Here is a 19,974-nt window from a genome sequence, read left to right as displayed (position 1 = left end):
TTCCTATGATTTTTGCCACCTAGGAGAAAACAGTTTGATCAACATGTGTATCTGTAAAGGTCACGGGTCACTTTGGCCAGAAAGCCACTGGGGTGGCGGGTGGGAAGAGTAGAATCGTGTCACTGACTTATAGAACTTTTCGATAAATTACAAAGTAAATCCTTGCTCATTTTAAAGTTTTATTTTATTTTCTGTGTATGAGTGTTTTGTGTGCATGGGTGTATGTACACAGTGTGCATGTAGTGCCCCTGGAAGCCAGAAAAGGGTGTTGGAGCTCCAGAAATTGGAGTTACGGACAGTTGTGTGCCATCACAAAAGTTCTGGGAACTGAACCCCGATCTTCTGCAGCATTAGCAGCTGCGTGAATCCCCGAGCCATCTCTTCAGCCGCTTAATCTGTGGCTTAATAGGTGAATCTTAAGAAGCAATTCATCAGTGTCGTTCCCAGTGTGGGCTTGTTATTTAGATGCTCTGGAGTATTCTGCTCACCTCGCTCAGGGCCCTGGATGGGGGAGTGGGGGACGGGGCACAGAAGTGACATCTTGCATGAGTTTGGGTTGTCCTCCAGGTCTGATGTGCCGCACACCCTCATGCCGTTGACTCTGAGGCTGCCACCCAGTGCCTCTTTCTAGGTTACTGGCCGACACAGAAGGAAAACGAGGCACAGAGAGATCGAGCGATTCACATTTTTGAAGTCCCAAAGCTGTGACCAATCAAAATGATTACTGCAGGAGATGAAGAAGGGAGTAAAAGTACACATAGTTCTTCAGTGAAACCCCACAAAGAAGCTCTGCGTCACAAGGGAGGCGCAGGGCCCATGCTGGCTACCCCAACAAAAAGCTCCCATCCTTTTCAGGGATATGGACAGACAGAAAGGGTCATGCTTGGTACCCCAGCAATGGCATTCTATCCTTTCAGAGATACGGGAAGGAGGGGAGCATGATGGCTACTCCAGCAATATTTTACTCTTTCACCGGGGGAACAAAGGAGAAGAGGGATGATGGAATGGAACAGGAGGGTTAGAAGAGAAAAAGAAGCCAGACAGCAAGGTGGGGCCCATTGCCCTGAGTCTCGCTTCCGTCTGCCTCTGCCCGTGGTGGTCTTATTGTGTGAGGAGCATTCTACAGCTAATACCAGTCAGGATGGAAATGCTCATGGGCCAGAACATCTCCATTTGCAGCCTGCCCTCCTCTTCCCGGGCCGCTCTGATCTGTGTCCTAGTGCTGCATCCCCACAGTGTTACCCTGCTGGAGTCCCACAGTTAAAGCCTTTGAGCCTGACTCTGCTTACTCCAGTGGAGTTTTCGGAGGCCCAGCTAGCAGACTGCCAGTGAGCAGCGTTTCTTCCTCTTCCTTCTCCTCTTCCTCTTCTTTTCTTCCTCCTCCGCTCTTCCTTGGAGGGCCGTTGCTCCTGGGTTTCTTAATGAGGACCCATGGCTGCCTCCTCTTATCTCACTATTTGGATGTTGAGTTGATTCAGTTCAGTAGCCTCGAGTGAGTCACAGTAGGACAACCTGGGGACGTGGCTGGGGGGTAGCCACTGTGGAGAAGCTGCCTGTGCCTTTAAGATCCAGGGAAGCCTCCCAATGGTAGTGGGGAACTGAGGAGCCTAAGCCAGGAACAGAACTCAGGCTCATTAACTGAGAGAGCAGAAAGACACCTACAACTTCAGCTTAGGCAGTGGGACGCTAATAAACGGACCGTTAGCACAGATGCGTTGAAAATACTGAGTTCTGGCCTGGCTTGATTAGCTGTCTTGAGAGTTAGGGAGGCAACCCTAGCATGCTGAGTGGTCTCCAGGGACCGAGGGTGTAGGAGTGTGAATGTAGCATAGTTTGGGTTCTTTATCTGCGGAAGCTAAAGAAAACATTCCTTTCCAAAATTAAATTGCTGATTTTGTGTTTGGTTGGGGTTGGAATGCAATCTGAAGGAACCAGGAGGCCCAACTTTCCAAGGAGATGGTGGGTCGTAACTCTGATGCTGTATTGAGCTAGCCTTTATTTTTTTCCTTTCCTTTCCTTTCTTGTATATGGTTTTTTTTTTTAATCTTCATGTATATGTGTGCACCATATGCAAGTGTGCCTGGTGTCTAAACAGGCCCCAAGAAGGTGTTGGATCCCCTGGAGTTCCAGCAGTTGTGAGCTACCTTGTGGACCATTCTGCTCAGGGACACCAGGCCATCTCTTCAGCCCCCAAGCTGGCCTTTTATAATGGTTTAACATTAGTTCAGCTGCCCTGTGCTTCTGTTTCCATCTGTAACGCGGGCTTCACATTTCAGGTTTGTGCATGCTTGGCGATTTCGTCATTGTCCTGGAGTCAGGGACAGCAGTCTGTCCTCCGGTGTTGGTTGGATTGCAGGAGAGGGATGGTGGAAATTTCTGCAGCCCCTGGTTCAGCTAGAACGGTCCTACCCTTTCTTTCCCTCCATAGATTCTTCCTTGTGCCCACCTCTCTTCCATCTCTGATTCTCCCTGAACCCAAGGGCTGAATCGTTCTGTGCTCCGGGCATTGCAATGATTTCTACATTTCGTTTATAATGGGAAGTCAGTGCATGCTTAGTACACACACACACACACACACACACACACAGTGACTGGGTGTGGGCACAGGTTCTCTATTGAAGATACAATTGGCTCCTTTGAAAAGTTACTTTTTGAGCAAATCTGACACAAAACCACAACATGGGATCAGTGTAGTCAGGGCACAAAGGAAATAGAGTCTGGACAGCTTCTTAGATATGTGAGGCCTATGTTTCCTTGATGTCAGTCAGCTTTCTACTGGAGGTGGGACCAATGGGTGGGGCCAGTGGGCAGCTAGGTTCTTGACATTGAGCCTTCTGAAGTCTGGCGCTCTTCTCACCTGATTCCTCACATATGTGTGAGCACAAGTGTGCACTTTCCAATGTCTTCAGTCAGGAAGGGAAGGTATGTTTTCATCTTTTTAGAAGGTGATTTTTATTCTTTAATCATGTGTGGGTGTTCGTGTCTGCATGCGCATATGCACATATGAGTGCAGGCACCTGTGCAGACCGTAGGTCCGGATCCCTTGGAGTTGGAGTTGGTGTGAGCTGCCTGATGTGTGAGTGCTGGGAACGGTGCTCAGTTCTGCTTGTTCTTAGCTGCTGTTTTATCTCGCCACCCCTGTCATCTTGTTGTTGTTTTTGTTGTTGGTCTTTCTCGTTTGAAATACTTTGTGGAGCCTCTCCCTGTCTGTGGGAAAGCCGCATTTTACAGGTAGGCGTGGTGGCTCAGGCCTGTCATCCCCGCTCTGTGGGATGTTGAGGCAATAACTTTGTAAATGCAACGGCTGCCTAAGCTGCAGAATAGGTTTAAGGCCGATCTGGGCAGTTTAGTCAGACGCTATCTCAAAACGAAACGGAAAAGTTGTCTGGGTTAGAGGTCTTTGGTAGAGTAATTGCAGTGAGTCTAAGGCCCTGGATTCAAACTCTACTACTGCAGAGATGGGGGAGGAGGATGGGAGGGAGATAAAGAAGGAGGGAGAGAGTTGAGTGTGCGAGGTAAGGAGATGGGGAGGAATCTCATGTGGCAATGATGGGACATCTGTGGTCATGGTCCTTAAAAAAATGGGAATGTCCTGTCTGTACTTTGTTCCCTGTGGTTCCCAGCCCAGAACCTCCCCAGTGTCACGCAGCACAAGTCACTCTGCACTGTATGTGTGTTTGATAAACAACCTTGGCAACAGAGACATCATGGCCAGTCAGCACACAGGCTGCTTCTGAAGAGGAGGCCTTGCCTGTCAGCCTGGCTGGACCTGGTGGCAGTGGTCAGAGAAGGGGGCCACCGAATGGAAGGCATTGGATGTATTGAGCTTCTTCCCTTGTCTCTGGAAACCTTAGTTCCTGGGCAAATTTTTCTTCGGCTCCGGTTGCTTCATCTCCATCTTCAGAATGAGGCTGATTTCAGACGGCTCTCACATGTCAGTCCTTGGTACATGGGAAATGCTGAAACTTGCTGTGGTCGCTCTTGTAGCTTCGGATTCCCCATCCACAGAGTCAACCAACCAGGGGTTGAAATGAAGAAACAGTGGTCTGAGTTTGTAGAGCCCCTCTCCTTTGTCCTTACTCCATAGACAGTCATCACTGCCTCACAGCTTCTGCTTTGAGGGGCTTTTAACCCTATGGGTGGAGGATGTGTCTAGATTATACTCAAAGGCTAAGGCATTTTAAATGAGGGCTTTGAGAACCTATGGGAACCAAGAGATAACGGATACAAAAGGAGGCAGGGGCCTGGGAGTGGCTGTCGCACAGCTCCCATCCTCAGACACTAGCTGCTTAGGCAGCACACTGTGTTCCATAGGAGAAGGGTGCTCAGAACCCCGGAGCTTTGCAGGGCTCGGTTGAGCCAGGCTGGGACTCGCCTTTTCTGCCCCTTGATAGCTTAAAACTCACCAGGCAGCATCGTTTCTTTGGTCTAGATGAAGAAAATGAGTTCCAGCACCATTTTTCCAGACCAGAGCTACATCATAAGGTGCTGCTTGCCTGAGGGAATGATGGCCATCTTTTAGTGTTTAATCCAAGCCCATCAGGGCCTACAGTGGTGAGGTCTAGGTTTCCCTTTGGGTTGGTTGTCAAGATTGCAACTGGTCGGTGCTCAGACTGATATTTCATTTCTAATAGGATGCTCTCTGTGTCATTCTTAGCAATTTGTGCATTCTCTTAGACACACCCAGCATTTAGATGAGATGGTCTTTGTTGCCCATATCGGTTAACAACTTTAGACACAGATGAACATAGAAGATGGACGGGTCCCTGACCCTGCTGCTCAGAGCTGAAATAGTTACCTCATAGGTGACAAGAGCACATGACACTGGAAATCACGGCACCATTTATTCTTCTCCTGTTTGCCTCCTTGCTATCTTCCTCTCTATTGCTCTCATTCAGAGTACACTGGCCAGAGAATGGCCACACATCCCTCACACCTTCGGTGACTGCCTCTTACTCCATAGGCGTGTTGAACTACCATGTAGGGATTTTGGTTTCTTTTAACTCTTTGGAGTCCCGAGGATGGTTCATTTCAGGGCCTTTTCTCCTTCTGCTCTTTTTCCGGTGAAGGCCGGCCAAGAGAGCAAAGAGTGGCTGCCAGCCCTGCCCCTGCCTTGCAGGGACAGCCAGACCTGGTATGTGGTCTGAAAGAGAAAGGAGTAGAAGGAGTAGGTGGCTACAGGTAGCCCAGGACTGCCAGGCACAGCTACCTTTAGACCCTAGTTGGCTATTTGTATGACCCAGGTATTGTCAGGTGGTGAGAAGCTGGGGACAGTTAGTCTCTCCATTGTTTAACGGCCACTAGGTGTCCAGAGTGGAGGTTCTCAACCCTCTTGTCTAGAGGGCGACCAGTGGCATTTGGCCCGAAAGTGGGGTGGGCTCAGTGAGGACCAGAGCTCTTTGCTCTCCTGCCTGTGGGTCCTGCTGGTGCAGATGAGGAGCTATAGCCCTGGGGCAGCTTCCTCCGTCTTCCTGGGCCCCTGGCCTTTACATCCTCTAGCAGGAGCTGCCAGCTTGGAAGCTTAGTATGCTTTCCATGTAGAATTCTTGGCCATGTTGTGATGTTAAGAGCTAGCTATGCGTGCAACAGGAAGCTCAAGAGAGTCCTGCATGTCTCTGACTCTTGTTGGGGTTGAACGGTCCCTTTCTGTCCAGTCACTGGGTTTGCCTGTGGTATCGTAGCCATATACTGTCTGAGCTGTAAGAACTTGTAAAACCCTCTTAGGTGCTCAGAACTGAGCCAGGCTGAGATCAGGATCGTAGGCAGGGTAGATGGCATGCTGTTTTCCTGAGTCACTGTCCTTTGAAGATATCTCTGATTTGGGACTGGAGATGTAGCTCAGTGGTTAAAAACACATACCGCTCTTGCAGAGTTTTGAGTTTGGTTCCTAGCACATCGGCCATGGCTCGCTCCGTCCTGGAACTGCAGCTCCAAAGGCTCTGATGCCCTGTGGTGCCCTCTGCGACCCCTGTACTCATGCAAACTCCCACACTCCCATACACGCATGATTAAAAATTCTAAAAACTCAAATTTAAAAAATTCTGTTACTAATAAAAACAACAATAGAATGATTCATGGCTGCCAGCCAGAGAACTAGCCCACTCTTTACCATTTTCTAGGTCTTTTGTGTGCTGTTTGTGTGTGTTTTCATAGGAGCCGCTAGAGTATTGACTCTAGAATTTTTGAAGGTACTTTTGGTTTAAACTAGAAAATGAGAAGAGTGTTTTTACAGTTCATTCTTGCATTCCCTTTTTTTTAAGCCTTGGTACCATTTAATTAAGATTTATGGAGAACGCATGCTTCAGACCTTATGGAAGCTGTCTTAGCAGCCTGCACTCTGCCCTCGAGATGAGCAGACTCCTACCCTTAGCTCTGTGTCCCAGTGATCTGTGCTCCAGCTGCCTGCCTAGTGCAGGGAATTGGAGTAGCCGTCTTCTGGCGTTCCGCCTAGTACGTGCGTGCATGCGTGCATCCGTGTGTGTGTGTGTGTGTGTGTGTGTGTGTGTGGTGGGTGCAGGGTGGGGCACACAGTGTCTCTGTAATCCTCGTGGAGTAGAAGCTTCTCAACAGTGCCTTTCTCACACGGAGCAGAGCAGAAGGAAGCAGCGGGGAACTCTCTGATGCCAGATGGCGCTGATGCTTCCTTGGGGCCCATAGGGATGCTCCGCTGTGCTGCCATTAGTGCTGAAGTCAGCCTTCACACAGAATCCCGCTTACCTTTTGTGGTGAGAATTGGAAGGTCACGGTCAACTCCCTGATTGGTAGAGCCTGGGAACAGGCTGCGGGCTTGATGTTTTCAGGGGCCGTTCTTTTATACAGCCTTAGTGATTCTGCCCATGGTTGCATGGGGATCTTTGGAAGGTGACATTTAGGATCACCTTACTAGGCATTCTTGTCTGATGTTCACAGAGCTGGGTATAGCGTGTACTTTCGGGTTCTTTGTGTCTGAAACCTGGCTTACTGTTGCTTGCTCAGGTAGGGCCACCAATGGAACCTTAAGTATGTACACTCCTGACCTTGTCAGTGGTGGTAGGTGGTGTGGAACTGCAGGTGCACCCAGGCCCTGGAGCCTCGGTTCTGGGCGCCTCCCACTCCTGACAGCTGCTTAATCTTATTTACTCTCCCGGAGCCTCTCATCTTCCTAAACAAGCAATAACAGTATGAAGGTCCATAACTCCACACCCCCGTCCAGCGTATGTGCGTGTCTGCACCTGCCTTCTCTCTGAACTTGGTCTATTTACAACTTGTCTGTATGATTCCTCCAGAGCTCTTGCCTCTCCTGAGTTCTACGTTAAGATGTGGTTGGGCTTTTCCAGGCTAGGCTACACATCCATGTTCTCTATCCCTGCCCTCTCTTCTCTGCATGTTTGCCCTACAGTGCAGTTAAGTTGAGAAGGGCGCCCAAGCTAAGCATGTTCTCGGAGCTGTGTCCTCAGGGCTGTGTGAGCATTTGGTACAGCACCCCTATACCCTTCAGCCCCATTCCCAGTGAGTCAGCCCATCCACAAAACGGCAGCAGCTGCTGAATGTGCCTTTGTGTCCAGCTGTACCCAGGGGCCATGAGACACATGCCCAGGGCTAATCTCTCCTGAACGGCTGCATGAATAGGCTCAGCAGCCACCAGAAAGGCAGATGGAGACTCAAGCCTTGAATTCTAGGTGCCTAAGCAGCTTAGGATTCCAGTCACCCACAGCTCCCCTGCTGTGGGATGCCTACGATTCCCCAGTGCCGAGAGTTCAGCAGCGTGGGGGAGGCTTACCCGGGAGATGTGCTGACTGCGAACTCCAGCTTATTTTAGGAAGCTCTTGCTATGACACGCCCTGTGTGGCCAAGGCAATTACAGCTGCTCGTCAGCAGATCGTGGCTCGCGAGGCTCCACGTACAGCCGCCAGGGCCATAATTAATAACAGCAGCGGGGATTCAGCGCTTCCTGCCCACACGTTTGCATGACTTCCCCTGTGTAGTGCATGCAAGTGAGGTCCAAATGATCCAAGGTTCTGACGGTTATCAGATGTCTATGTTGTCCAAGGATCTAGTGCTGCATCAACAGACCCTTTGGTTCCCATACTTTGCTCTTCCAGTGGGGTGCTTGTTTAGATTTTAGCACATCCCAGAGCGATGATAGGATGGCAGGTTTTCAGTGACAGAGGGGGTTTAACGACAGTTGGAGCCTTCATGCTCGAGAAGTGTTAGATGTATTTATGGAAGTACAGGTGAGCAGTTGGGTCTTAGGGATTCGTGAGCTGAGCTGGGCTCCACATTCAAAATAATAACATTAATGAATCAAAGAATATAAAAATCTCTATACAGGTGTAGGCATGTGTGCGTCTCTCTCTCTCTCTCTCTCTCTCTGTGTGTGTGTGTGTATGTGTGTGTAATCCTACATGGGTCCATGAACGTGAAGCTGGGGTATAGCTCAGTGGTAAAGCATTTTGTAGCTAGCATTCAATGAGAACCTGGGTTCCATCCTCAGAGTGACAAACAAAGCTGAAAAGGCAGAAATGATTTTTTTGCTGGATACGCTTGATACACGAAACCTTTTTATAGATTCTCACTTGATAGAGGATCTATGGGGTTTTAGGACCCCAGTTGAGTGTGCACCTGTTTACTGCTGAGTTTCGTTCTAGACGTCACTCCTCTGTAGGCATAGCTGTGTGCCCACTGTGGTCGGTGGTATTCCCTTTGCTTCCTGGCTTATGGTCTCTCTCTTGCTCTCTACAGTGCTGCACACACAGGGCCCAGTTGATGGAAGCCTGTATGCCAAGGTGAGGAAGAAGAGTGCCTCGGATTCTGGCATTCCTGGAAGCCCTCAGGGCATGCCAGCCACCAGCAGTCCAGACCACGGTGATCACACCCTGTCAGTCAGCAGTGACTCGGGCCATTCTACTGCCTCAGCCAGGACCGATAAGACAGAAGAACGCCCGACCCCGGGTGCACAGAGGGGCCTGAGCCCGCAGGAGAAGGCTGAGTTGGACCAGCTACTCAGCGGGTTTGGCCTGGAAGAGTCTTCGAGCTCCCACAAAGACATGACTGACATGCACAGCAAGTATAGTGGGACGCGCCACGTGGTGCCAGCCCAGGTCCACGTGAACGGAGGCACGGCCCTCAAGGACCGGGAGACGGACATTCTGGATGACGAGATGCCCCACCATGATCTGCACAGTGTGGACAGCCTGGGTACTCTCTCCTCTTCTGAAGGGCCCCAGTCAGCCCACCTGGGCCCCTTCACCTGCCTCAAGAGCAGCCAGAACTCCCTCCTGTCTGACGGCTTTGGCAATGGTGTTGGTGAGGATCACCATGGTGCCCTTTCTCCAGACCTAGGCCTTGGCGTGGACTCTCTCTATGAGCGGGAGCGGATGTGTGGGGGCCGAGAGCCAAAGCAGCTGCAGCCCCTGCTGAGAAAACCTTCTGTACCCACTGCCCCACAGGCCTATGGACAAAGCAACTATTCCACCCAGACCTGGGTGCGCCAGCAGCAGATGGTGGCTGCTCATCAGTACAGCTTTGCCCCAGATGGGGAGGCCAGGCTGGGCAACCACAGTACAGTGGACAGTGCTAGCCTTGCCCAGCCTCAGCCCCACCTCCCGGTCACTCCGACTCGTGGAGCCAGTAGCCGAGTGGCCGTTCAGAGAGGCATCAGCAACGGACCAAATCCTGCTGACACACAACCACTCTGTCCTGGTAAAGCGCTCCAGCCAAGATTTCCAGAGGACAGAGGCATGAACGGAGTCCATCAGGAGCTGAACGCTGGTCATTCCCCTGGCTCTCCTACTCTGGATATCGACCAGTCCATTGAGCAACTTAACAGGCTGATCTTGGAGCTGGACCCCACCTTTGAGCCCATCCCCACACACTTGAATGCCCTCGGCATCTCGGCCAATGGCTCTGTCTGTGCTGATGGTGTGGGAAATGGGCTCCGGTGTGGTAGCAGGCTGGACCCGGTGGAAGGCCCTGGCCGGAGCCCTGGCCAGCAAGGTGAGCTGATGAGAGACCAAGGTCAGGTAGGAAGTTGTCCAGCTGGGAATTTGGATGTGCTGAAACTCATTTTCTTGGCAGTTTCTACCCCGAGCCATGACCTACGATACAAGTGGTACCTTGGTACTGTGGGTGCTTGGTAGCAGATTTGAATGGTGGGAAGGAAGAAATGCAAAACTTGCCTCTAAAGATGTTCAGGGCAGGAATTGAGCCCCCTGAAGAGGAACATTGGTTTCTTATTTCACACATTTGGTTACATCTCTTGGGGAGTACAGTGGGCTCTTTGAGAACACCGGGTAGCCAGCTGCTAGCTCTGTGATTCAGAACCTATGCATAAATTATCTGAACCTCAGTTTCCTCATGTGAGGAATAAGCTCAACAGTGAAGCTTTTCTCAGCTCCAGAATGTTCCTTTAGGAAGAGGGCCAGGCCTGTCCGTGAGTCAGAAGAATTGTTGGGCTCTCAAGTCATCCTTGAGGTCTGAGTACACAGTCAGGGTATGTAAGCTGTCCTATTTGCAAACATATTGTCCGAGTTCCTGAGACACCACGTAGGCTGTTCCTGGGTGGCATGTTCGAGAGAAGTTTGCTTCTAGAGGGCTGAGGGAGACATGCGCATGGGGGCATGATGTAGAGAGTGTGGAGGGGCCTCAGAGAAGCTCAGGCAGAGTTGATCCAGGTTCCTGGGTCCTGAGAGCCACGATCTAGAGCCAAGACCACGGCCTAGGCCTAGTAAGGGAGAAAACATGGACCATCTGTGTGCTGCCCCCTCTGAAGCAGATGAGAGTTGGCCAGCTGCCAGAAGAGAGAACTGTGTGGGTCTTTCTGCCTTTGACCCAGGGAGTTAGACACCAGGACAGGGCCTTCCTGGGAAGGCCACTGTTGGTGGCAGTGGACAGTGGGCTCTGCCAAGTCTGTGGGAGGGTGTCTTGCAGGTTGCGTCAGTGTGATGAGGCCTGCTTTAGGATCAGGTTACTGTCAGATGTTCCCAGATGTTCCCAGTGTCGGCATGGGTCAAGAGGGTCTGGGAGCTGCTGGGGTCACTCCATCTTTGGATGAAAAACCAAGCCTCAGCGTATGACATCCTGAAATGTCAGCGTTTTTGGATCTCAGGCAGCGCATCCTGAGAAGGGTTGTGGGAGGTAATGGAAGGGACAAGGCTTGGTCTGGGATCTGCACAAGGTTATCCTTTGAGAAGACTGACCAGAGTGGGGTCTCTATGTGAGGGTGATGTAGTGGCTGCAGGAAGTGGCAGGTGAGATGGAGCCGTGGTTGTTATTAGGAGCCAAGACTTGGAGGACGAGAAAGACAGCGCCAGGGAAGGACTCTCAGCCATTTCCTTCTTCCTCTCATGAGCACATATCTGTGCTTCTCAGAGAGTCCATGAGCGTCCTCCTTGGTTTGTGTGTTAGTGATGCTGATGGTGGAAACCTCTGAGTGGGCCGAATATTGCTTTGGGGTCCTAGTAAGATGGTTTAATCCTCTTGCAAGGGCTCTTGCTACAAGAGCCTGTCTCCGCCTTGCCGCCATGTTTGTGGAGGTTAGTGGGTGATGAGGGGTCTTCAGTTCCCATGGACCCTGTGGTGTAGACCCATGGCCTCTGCCCTCTTTGAAAGACTGCACCCTGGCTGATGTCTGGATCCCTCTCCAGGTAGGAGCATGGATCCCTGGTAGCAGCGTGGATCCTAGCTAACATCACGGTGGCATGGGCTGCCAGCTAACTGGCATGTTGTCACCAAAGGGCAGGACTGCTGTGGTTTTTCACTCATACCATCTGTGGAAAGGAAAAGCAGTGTGCTTGTGAGGGCAGGAGATGTGAAGAAAAGCCAGACTCGGGCGTTACCTGCCCCATGCTGGGGTCCGTCACAGGACACACAGCAGGATACCATAGCTGTTAGACTGTCTGGTAGGTACCTGTCACACCTGAGGCTGGACGAAGCAAAGGCTTCTTCCCTGGTACAGTTCCGAGGCTGTGGATAGCCATCCACAACCCTGGGCACAAGGACAGAAAGAGTACCGTGACGGAGGACTCAGGCCAGGTCAGCTTCTGGAGCTGCATGAGCTCCTTGACTTGAATACCTTCAGGAAATTCAGAGGTCTAAGTTTTGACTAGAAGCAAACTCTACATCTGTTTAATGAACGTTCTCGGAAGACGGTACTTGGGAAGGTTAAATGAGAAGCCTTTTCTCCAGGAACGAAATTTCTTCTGAGGTTTGGAACAGTTTGTGGGTGTCTTATATGGGGGGTGTGACACAGGCACAGGTGACTGGCTGCAGTCCTGAAGGGATTTCCCCTTCCTGTAGCAACGCTGGTATAGGACCAGGAACTGACAAGCATCACTGTGTCTCCCGCCCTCGCCTTAGTCGTTATTAAATTACTGAAGAAATGGGTCATGTTACTAACTGGAGTTTTATTTTAATCTTAGATCCTCTTTAGTTCCTTTTCTTATAAAGATAAATATAATTTTCAAATTGAATAACTTTTCCTACTTACACAGTAGATTAGCAGTTTTTAAATCCATCTGTGTTTAACAGGCATCCTGGGCCATTGTCAGTTCTTTGGCACCATAGTGTGGTATCACAGGAATATATGTATCTCACAAAACTGGGACTAGACTCTGAAGGTGTTTTTGAAGTCCAGAATCCTGCTGCACATGAGATGCTGTTCCCAAGCAGCAGCCGGGAAGCTCAGCATGAGGACAGAGCTGAGCCGGTGACACCCTTCCTTTAAGCCACCTCTTCTTCCAAGCCAGGCTTCCTGTGTTAGGTCAGCACCCAGCTCCCAAATGCAGTAAGGCTGAGTCTTGTACTGCCTTTCATTTAAGAAGCTTGGGTGTGGTGCAGGCAGCCACCACACAACCTACACAGCTGTCTCCTGGATCTCAAGTCAGGACATCTTGTTTTGATGAGATCCCATCAAGAGAATGCTTGTGTACTTACTCCCCCTGGGTGAGGAAGGGACAGTCTTTCCTCCCTGATAGGTAGAGAAAATGCTCAAACTCTGTTGATCTCAAATTTTATAGTTGAATTTAAAATTTTTGTTAATTTTTATTTTAATTTTTTGTGTGTATGGGTATTTTGCCTACCGCTTGCGTGTCTGGTACCTGTAGAAGATGCTGTCAGATCCTCGTAAACTGGAGCTATAGGAGAGTGTTACTCACCACGTGGATGCTGGGAATCAAACACAGGTCCTCCCGAAGAGCAGCTGGTGCTTTTAGCCACTGAGCCGTCTCTAGCCCCTGATCTTAAGATTTAAATTTCAGTGTTCCCGTCACTGTCTCTAAATAGAAAAGTTTAGTCATGCACGATGTAAACCAGAAATCCCCAGAAATTAGCAGAGAGATTCAGAAAAGTACAAATGGCTAAGCAGCTGGTTTCGAACCCCTAGAAGTTCTGTAGTGACATAAAGCCCTGTACTTTGAAAGATCCCCAGGTCTGTTTGTCCAGGCCTGTTTTCCCGGTCAGTTGGGTGGGGCAGGGGTGAGAGCTGCTGAGCTCGGGTCCTCTGTGCGTGGCTGTCATCTGGACTGTGCTGAGTGAGAGGGGCCCAGTGAGGCCGAAAGGCTTCCTGTCTTCCCCAGGACATTGCTGTTCATGAAACCTGACCCCATAGTGGGCATGGGATTGCCTGACTGCTGATTTTCTGAATCTTGTACACACATGAAGATTCTGGGCTGCAAAATTCCCAGAATGCTCTATCTATCTTCTTCATGCCCTGCTCCTCCCTGACCCACTTTCCCTCCTGATCCCGAGACCAACTTCTCCTGAGCTCTCAATTCTGGCTGTAGATGCAAGTCCACTGGAGGATGCTTGGACCACAGCATCCTCGAGTCAGTAAAATCCTTCACTTTCCAGATCATGTCTTGAATGCAAGAAAGTTTCCATTTGTCGTAAGGAGTTGGGAACAACAACTTGTCAGAACTCTTCCTGGGGAGTGCGGTATTCCAGCAGCACGGGGTCACTCGCTTTACGTCCGCAAGCAGTTCACCCCATCCGTGGGTCTGGTTATTGCTGGAAAGAAACCACATTTGAAGGCTGAGTGTATCTGATAGTGCAGTAGAAGTAATGGTTCTGCCAGGTGACGGTAGATATGGTGATGGAGAACATACTTACAGTTGTTTGGATCTTACATGTCTCCCAAAGGTCCACGTGATAAACACTTGCTCCCCGAAGGTGCTGTTGGGATGCGGTAGAAACTTTAAGTAGTGGGGCCTAGCAGGGCTTGAGGTGGTTGGTGTGTCTTTGAAGAGAACAGTAGAAGCCCCTCCCCTTCTTTTTTTGCCTTTCTCTTACTCTCTGGCCATGAATAGTGATTTGACTTTGCCACACCCTTCTACTATGATGACTTTGGGACCAAAGCAATAGGGCCAACTGATTGTGGACTGAAACCTATGAAGTCCTGTGCCAAAATAAACCACTGTGCTTGTTCTCTCTTTGTTGGTGATGAATCACTAAGATGGGGTTGTTGTTCTATCTAGAAATTCATTCTGCTGGACTTGCTGGACTTACTTTTCTGGAAGTTTTTTTGTTGCTGGTGGTGGTTGGTCTACAGATGTTTGTGTGGTGATTTTTGTGGGAGTTCCTCCGTAGAAAGTCATGCCATTTGCAAGAAGAGGCAGTTTTGGTTTCTTCCTTTCCCAGAAAAAGTGCTTGCAGTGATGAATGAACTAGGTGGTGGTGGTAATCATGACGGTAGTGGTGGCATTGGTGATGAAGAGCAGTCACCATGGTGACCATTGTGATGGTGGTGGCAATGGTGACTGATGATGGTGGTAGCAATGGTGACTGTGATTGTGGTGGTAATGGTGGCTGTGATGATGGTGGCAATGGTGACTGTGATGGTGGTGGTGGCAATGGTGACTGTCGTGGTGGTACTGGTGACTGTGGTGATGATAGTGGTACTGGTGACTGTGATGATGATGGTGATATTGGTGACTGTGATGATGATGGTGGTATTGGTGACTGTGATGATGATGGTGGTATTGGTGACTGTGATGATGATGGTGGTATTGGTGACTGTGATGATGATGGTGGTATTGGTGACTGTGATGATGATGGTGGTATTGGTGATTGTTGTGGTGGTGGTGATGGTGGTGTCATAGTGATGGTCATGACGGTGATAGTTCACTCTGAGTATCCTCTCTATTCTGATCATTTCAGCTCACCAGAAAACGTGAAAGCTGCCGTCTGTCTGTCCCGCATCTCTTGGCCCTGCCTTTGTTGCGCTGTAGTCTGTCCTCTCACCTCCAGGCTTATGTTCTCTGGAACGGGGTAAATCTGTAGAGATATCTGTGAACAGAGACCTTCTTGTCAGGTGACCGTGCAGGTCCTCCCCTCCCTAGCTGCTCTGCTGGATTGACACTGAGGTGAGGTGAGGCTGGCCAGCGGGGAGGAGCCAGCTCTGGTGCCTGAGACCCACTGGGCACTGTTTGTACTGCTGAAGGCAATGTTATATCCCTTGGGAAACCAGGTGAGGACAGGCAGTTCAGTTGGGGGATTTGCTGCCTCAGAGTGCCCGCCGGCCAGTAAGACTGCTCCCTCACTCTGGTGCGACAGACTTTGAGTGGACCTTGCTTGAGAGCCCAAGTTGTTTCACTGACAGACCCCCAGCCTCTGCTTCTCTCCCCCACTCCAATTCAGCCTTGGGGACTTCTTGCTTCATGCTGTTAAAGTATTTGGTTCTTGTTACATTAGGCTCGGTGCCCCGTAGCAGGAACCTGGCAGGCACTTCTTGCCGATAGCATCCTGACCTCCTGCCCATGCTTTTAGAATTCCTGTGCTGTGGGAGGAGTGTGTGAAACTGCAGAATGCAGCCCCTGGGTGCTTCGATGGCAGGGACCAGAGACTTGTGGAAGAGGAGACCCGCGTACAGTTCACCTTTGCTAACACATTTTAGTCCCTGTCACCACGAGCATGTCAAGGAATCTAGGGAGTGCTCCATGAGACCCTCATAGTCAGGCGTGGCTGGTGCAGGGCTACTGGCCAGGTAGATGTCCCCAAAGGGTGTGAAATGTTGGGGGAAGCTCAGTGCTAAACAACCAGCTCCAGCAGAGGTGTCAGGGAGTAATGCTGGATGGGCAGGGTAGGGCCACCACAGGTTCAGTCTTATGTTCAAGGAGCCCAGAGGGCGAGCCATGGGCTCTTGGGCCACGAGGGGCTTGTGTATATGATCAACTGTCCCCATCAATGGTGAAGGTGGATCTGACAAGGGACACTGTGGGTCAGGAGTCATGGTCCAGAGATCCTAAAAGGGTGGGGCCAGGTGCATGAAAATGCTATCCATGACTTGTGTTTGCTTCCAGCTCTGCAGAAGAGTTTCAGATGGGAGAGAGTTCCGCATTGGGGATGTAGCTCAGTGGTATAGCATTGCTTGACTTGACAGAGGGGAGCCCTTGGAATTGTCCCTGTAGGGGGAGGGAGCTACAGGGTCTCAGTGTTTCTAGCAGTAGTACACTGTTGTACAGCCACCACCATTGTGTGGTTTCTGAACTCTCCCCCATTTCTCCAGAGAAGACTTTTACAAACTCTTAGCTCTCACTTCCCACCTCAGCCCGCAGCACACTAACCTACTTCCCGTCTCCCTAGATTCGCTGTTCTTTTTATAGGAATGCAGTTGTATACTGCATCCCTCACTGGTTTCCTTTTTACAGAGCACATTATTTTCAAAGGTCTGTGACTGATGGAGACTGTTTGTGGCTAGATGCTACTCCATTGCTGATCTGTTCATCTGTCAGTGGACAGGAGGATTCCGTCAGCATTCCGACTGTTGGGAATATTGCAGTTATGTGTGTGGGTGCACACAGACCTTTTGAATACCTGTTTGTTTATCACTAGATGTGGATTTGCTGGGTCCCAGGGCAGTTCTAGCTGAGTTTACTGGGAAAGTGCCACTCAGTTGTTCGAAAGTCTCTTTGGAGACTGGCGCCTGTCAGTGGACAGGGTCATCTTCTGAAACGTGGAGTTCTTAATATAGTAGAAACATTTGGTCTGTTGTCATCTCATAAGGGACCCAGGTTTTGGGAAGTCCACCATCGGGGAGAACTGCTTTTTGTGGTCTTGTCTTCCGTGTGGTGGAGGTCAAATCCTTTCTCTCCACCAGGAGGAACAGGCTCTGACAGTTCCCAAGCTTGGTGATGTCAGTGGTGTGCTGTCGTTTCTGCTTCCATCACACGGCCTTGTGTCATGGCATGGTCCTTAACTGAGGGAAGTGTCTTACCCTCTGCAGATGTAGTAGAGAAAGTCACTTAAGCATAAAACGAAGAAATCAAGACTGGGTCCCAAAACCGTCCTGGGGAGTGGACTTTCCCAGTGTGAGTGGAGGGTGACGTGACCAGAATCCTCTTTGGAGCTTGGAACTCTTTGCAGCAGTTCATTCAGCATTGTGCTCAGTGTTTGTTTCATTGAAAAGGCGTTCTTCCCAGGTTTGGGGACTTGTTCTTTCCCTTTCAAACATGCCTTCACCTACTCAAGCACTTGTAGGATTCCCGGGGGAACAGGTCTTCAATCCCATTCCCTTCCTCATAACTTTGCATGCAGAAGTCTCCTTTCCTGTTAGGACCAGGCTCGGAACAGAGAGGGGGAAGAGGGGATGACCCTGCGTATACCCAGAGGGCTTTTCTTGACCTCCTCCTGATTGTCACTCGGCACTGGGGCTACCAGTGTCCTACCCCTTCTCTTTGTGGGAAATTCCCGCCTTTGTCCGTTCTCTCTCCATTGAAGTTATGTCTGTTTACCCGAGTAAGCTGACATCAGGTGGCCCCTGCCTCAGCACAGAACAGCCTTTGCTCAATTTGTTTTCATTCCCAGAAATGCGAGGGAGTTTCCAAAACCACCCGCATGCCATGGTGGTGCCAGGCTTGCTCTGTTCTTACACGATCCTGTAAAGATGAATTAATCACTGATGGGCACTTCTCTTTCCAGGGTTCCGGGTAGAAAATAAAGAGCATGTTTTTAAGAGGGATCGTACTCTGGGACCTGTTCCCTTTCCTTTTTTATTAGTTATGTTTGTTGCCATGTATTTGTCAGGTGCTCGGTGCCTTCTGACTTAGGCCATTTAGGTCCATTTCACTGCCTGCCTGTGGAAAGTGCTGGTAAGAGCCCGAGCCAACCGTCACCTGGTGTTGCACAATTTCTGATTTCCCGCTAAGACTTAGATTCCATCCATTCTTTGCCCTGAACTCTGCGGCCACCTGTGGGCTTTCTGAACCCAGGTACCAATAATGCCCATGTGTGCTTCTGTCTGCCAAGGGAGGCTGAGTTAGCCTGGTAGGGGTCCGAGTGTCTGAAGTACTTAGGCTCAGTTACTGACTCGCGGGGTTCAGGCCTGCTGAGCCTACAAGTTGAAAGCCTGGCAGTCCTGTCCTGACTCCAAGGGAAGGGACAGATGTCAAAGAGGAAGCGTGAAGCGTACACGGAAGGATCTTAGGGACACTACTGGAGAACCACATGCTTTCAGCTATGGCTTTGTACTGAGATATGTGTCTAGTGGCTCATCCTATGGCTCCTCAAGGCTGAGATGTTCTCCCAGATTGATTCCAGAGTTTGGGGCCAGAGTTTGGGACCTTGCTGTGAAGCATATAGCAAACAGCTTGTGGTCCTCTATTGTCCCATAAGCTGCCTCCCACTAGTACTGGTAGCTTTATTTTAGCAACAGAGTGGGCCATGTGCCTCACCGAGAAGAAGACTCTACCCTGAAAAGTCAGTGTAGGTGTCACGTTGTCTCCTGCTTGGCGCTCCATTCCCTTTTTTCAGATAGACCAGGTGACACCAAGAAGTGTCCACATGACCCATAGCAGCATTGGAGGACACGGCTGAAGGAGACCAGTGAGGAAGGGCTTTGTTCTCTTACAATTGGGAGCTTGGTACATTTGAACAAGTGCAGAACTACCAAGGAGCATTATGGGGGATTTCTTCTAAAAATTAAGTTTCTAGTTGAGTGGTCTAAACCTTGTCTCCCCACCTCCAAGCACATACTCAGGAATTGCCAGTCGTGATATTTTTCTATCCTGAACTGTCATGGCCTCGGTCCTGCATGTTAAACACAGCACCTGAAAAATCTTAGACCGGACACAATTCTTGTGGTCTCTGTGGGTGATGCTCTCCTGCCCACAAGGCCTTCAGTGTCTACAGATGAAGTGCTTGAGGGAGTCTTGTCCTGATCTCCCTACTATCATGGTGGCTTTGGTGGTGTGTCCACCAGCTTGGCTGTCTTTGCCCCGTTGCCACACTGCCCACACAACTGCCTGGACTTGGAACGCTACAGAGCTCTGACCTCACGCATGTTCTCCGTGATTTAGCATCAGCTTCTCACGCTCTCTGAGGTTCAGTGCCCTCCAGAGACCTATGGTAGTCTCAGCTTCTGTTATGCTCGACATGGCCTGTGGGGGTCCCGGGCAGTGCTCAGAAGGCGTCCTCACATAGCAGGACATAGACTTTGGGAGGGGCAAGGAAGAACACACAGGGACTCAGGTCTTAAGCTATAACCTGAGGTCACGTGGGTTAATAGGGCCAGGTGGAAGGATGGCCCATGTGAGGACAACTGAATGCTCAAGGAACTGGCCTTGTTGATGGTGGGGTCAGGTGTCCAGTCATGCTGCCACAGCAAAGCATGTCACCACATGGCTGCCGGCTGTCCCTCCCTCCATGGGGAGCCCAGCTGCATAGAGGGTTCCTGGAACAAGGCTCATAGGCAGAGCTGCCTGCCAATATGACCTATGCTTACTTAGGCCTGAAGCGGCCTCTGTGTTCCAAGCTCTCCGAGCTTTTGTAAGCACCAGGGGCCAGTTCAGGTTTCCTTTTTACTGCCAGGGAACTTGCTGGAAGCAGGTGTGACTCCCCACAACAGCTGAGCCCCAGCAGGCACCGGTGGGAAGAGAGCCGAGTGGGTCCCAGCAGGTGCAGGTGGGAAGGGAGCCAAGTGGGTCTCAGGAGGTGCCATTGGATCTGCACAGCTTTGGTAGGGACCCTTTGCCTGCAGATATTACCTGATGCCTGAGTTTGTCC

The 19,974-nt window shown here is 50.4% G+C and overlaps 1 protein-coding gene across 6 annotated transcripts in view; it reads left to right on the top strand.

Annotated features, from left to right (window-relative positions):
• Tns3 (tensin 3) overlaps nt 1-19,974 on the top strand; it is a 246,093-nt gene that overhangs the window by 174,300 nt on the left and 51,819 nt on the right. For all 6 annotated transcript variants that reach the window (XM_048450104.3, XM_087909179.1, XM_048450105.3 and 3 more), the window contains one exon: nt 8,722-9,975. In XM_048450104.3, coding sequence (XP_048306061.3) covers nt 8,722-9,975 — 1,254 coding nt within the window. The remainder of the gene's footprint in view (nt 1-8,721; nt 9,976-19,974) is intronic.

This window comes from Myodes glareolus, chromosome 8, assembly GCF_982192425.1.
Source record: "Myodes glareolus chromosome 8, mMyoGla1.1, whole genome shotgun sequence".
Classification (NCBI taxonomy): Eukaryota; Metazoa; Chordata; class Mammalia; order Rodentia; family Cricetidae; genus Myodes; species Myodes glareolus.
Note: the sequence above shows the minus strand (reverse complement) of the source record. Positions and strands in the feature narration are given on the sequence as shown.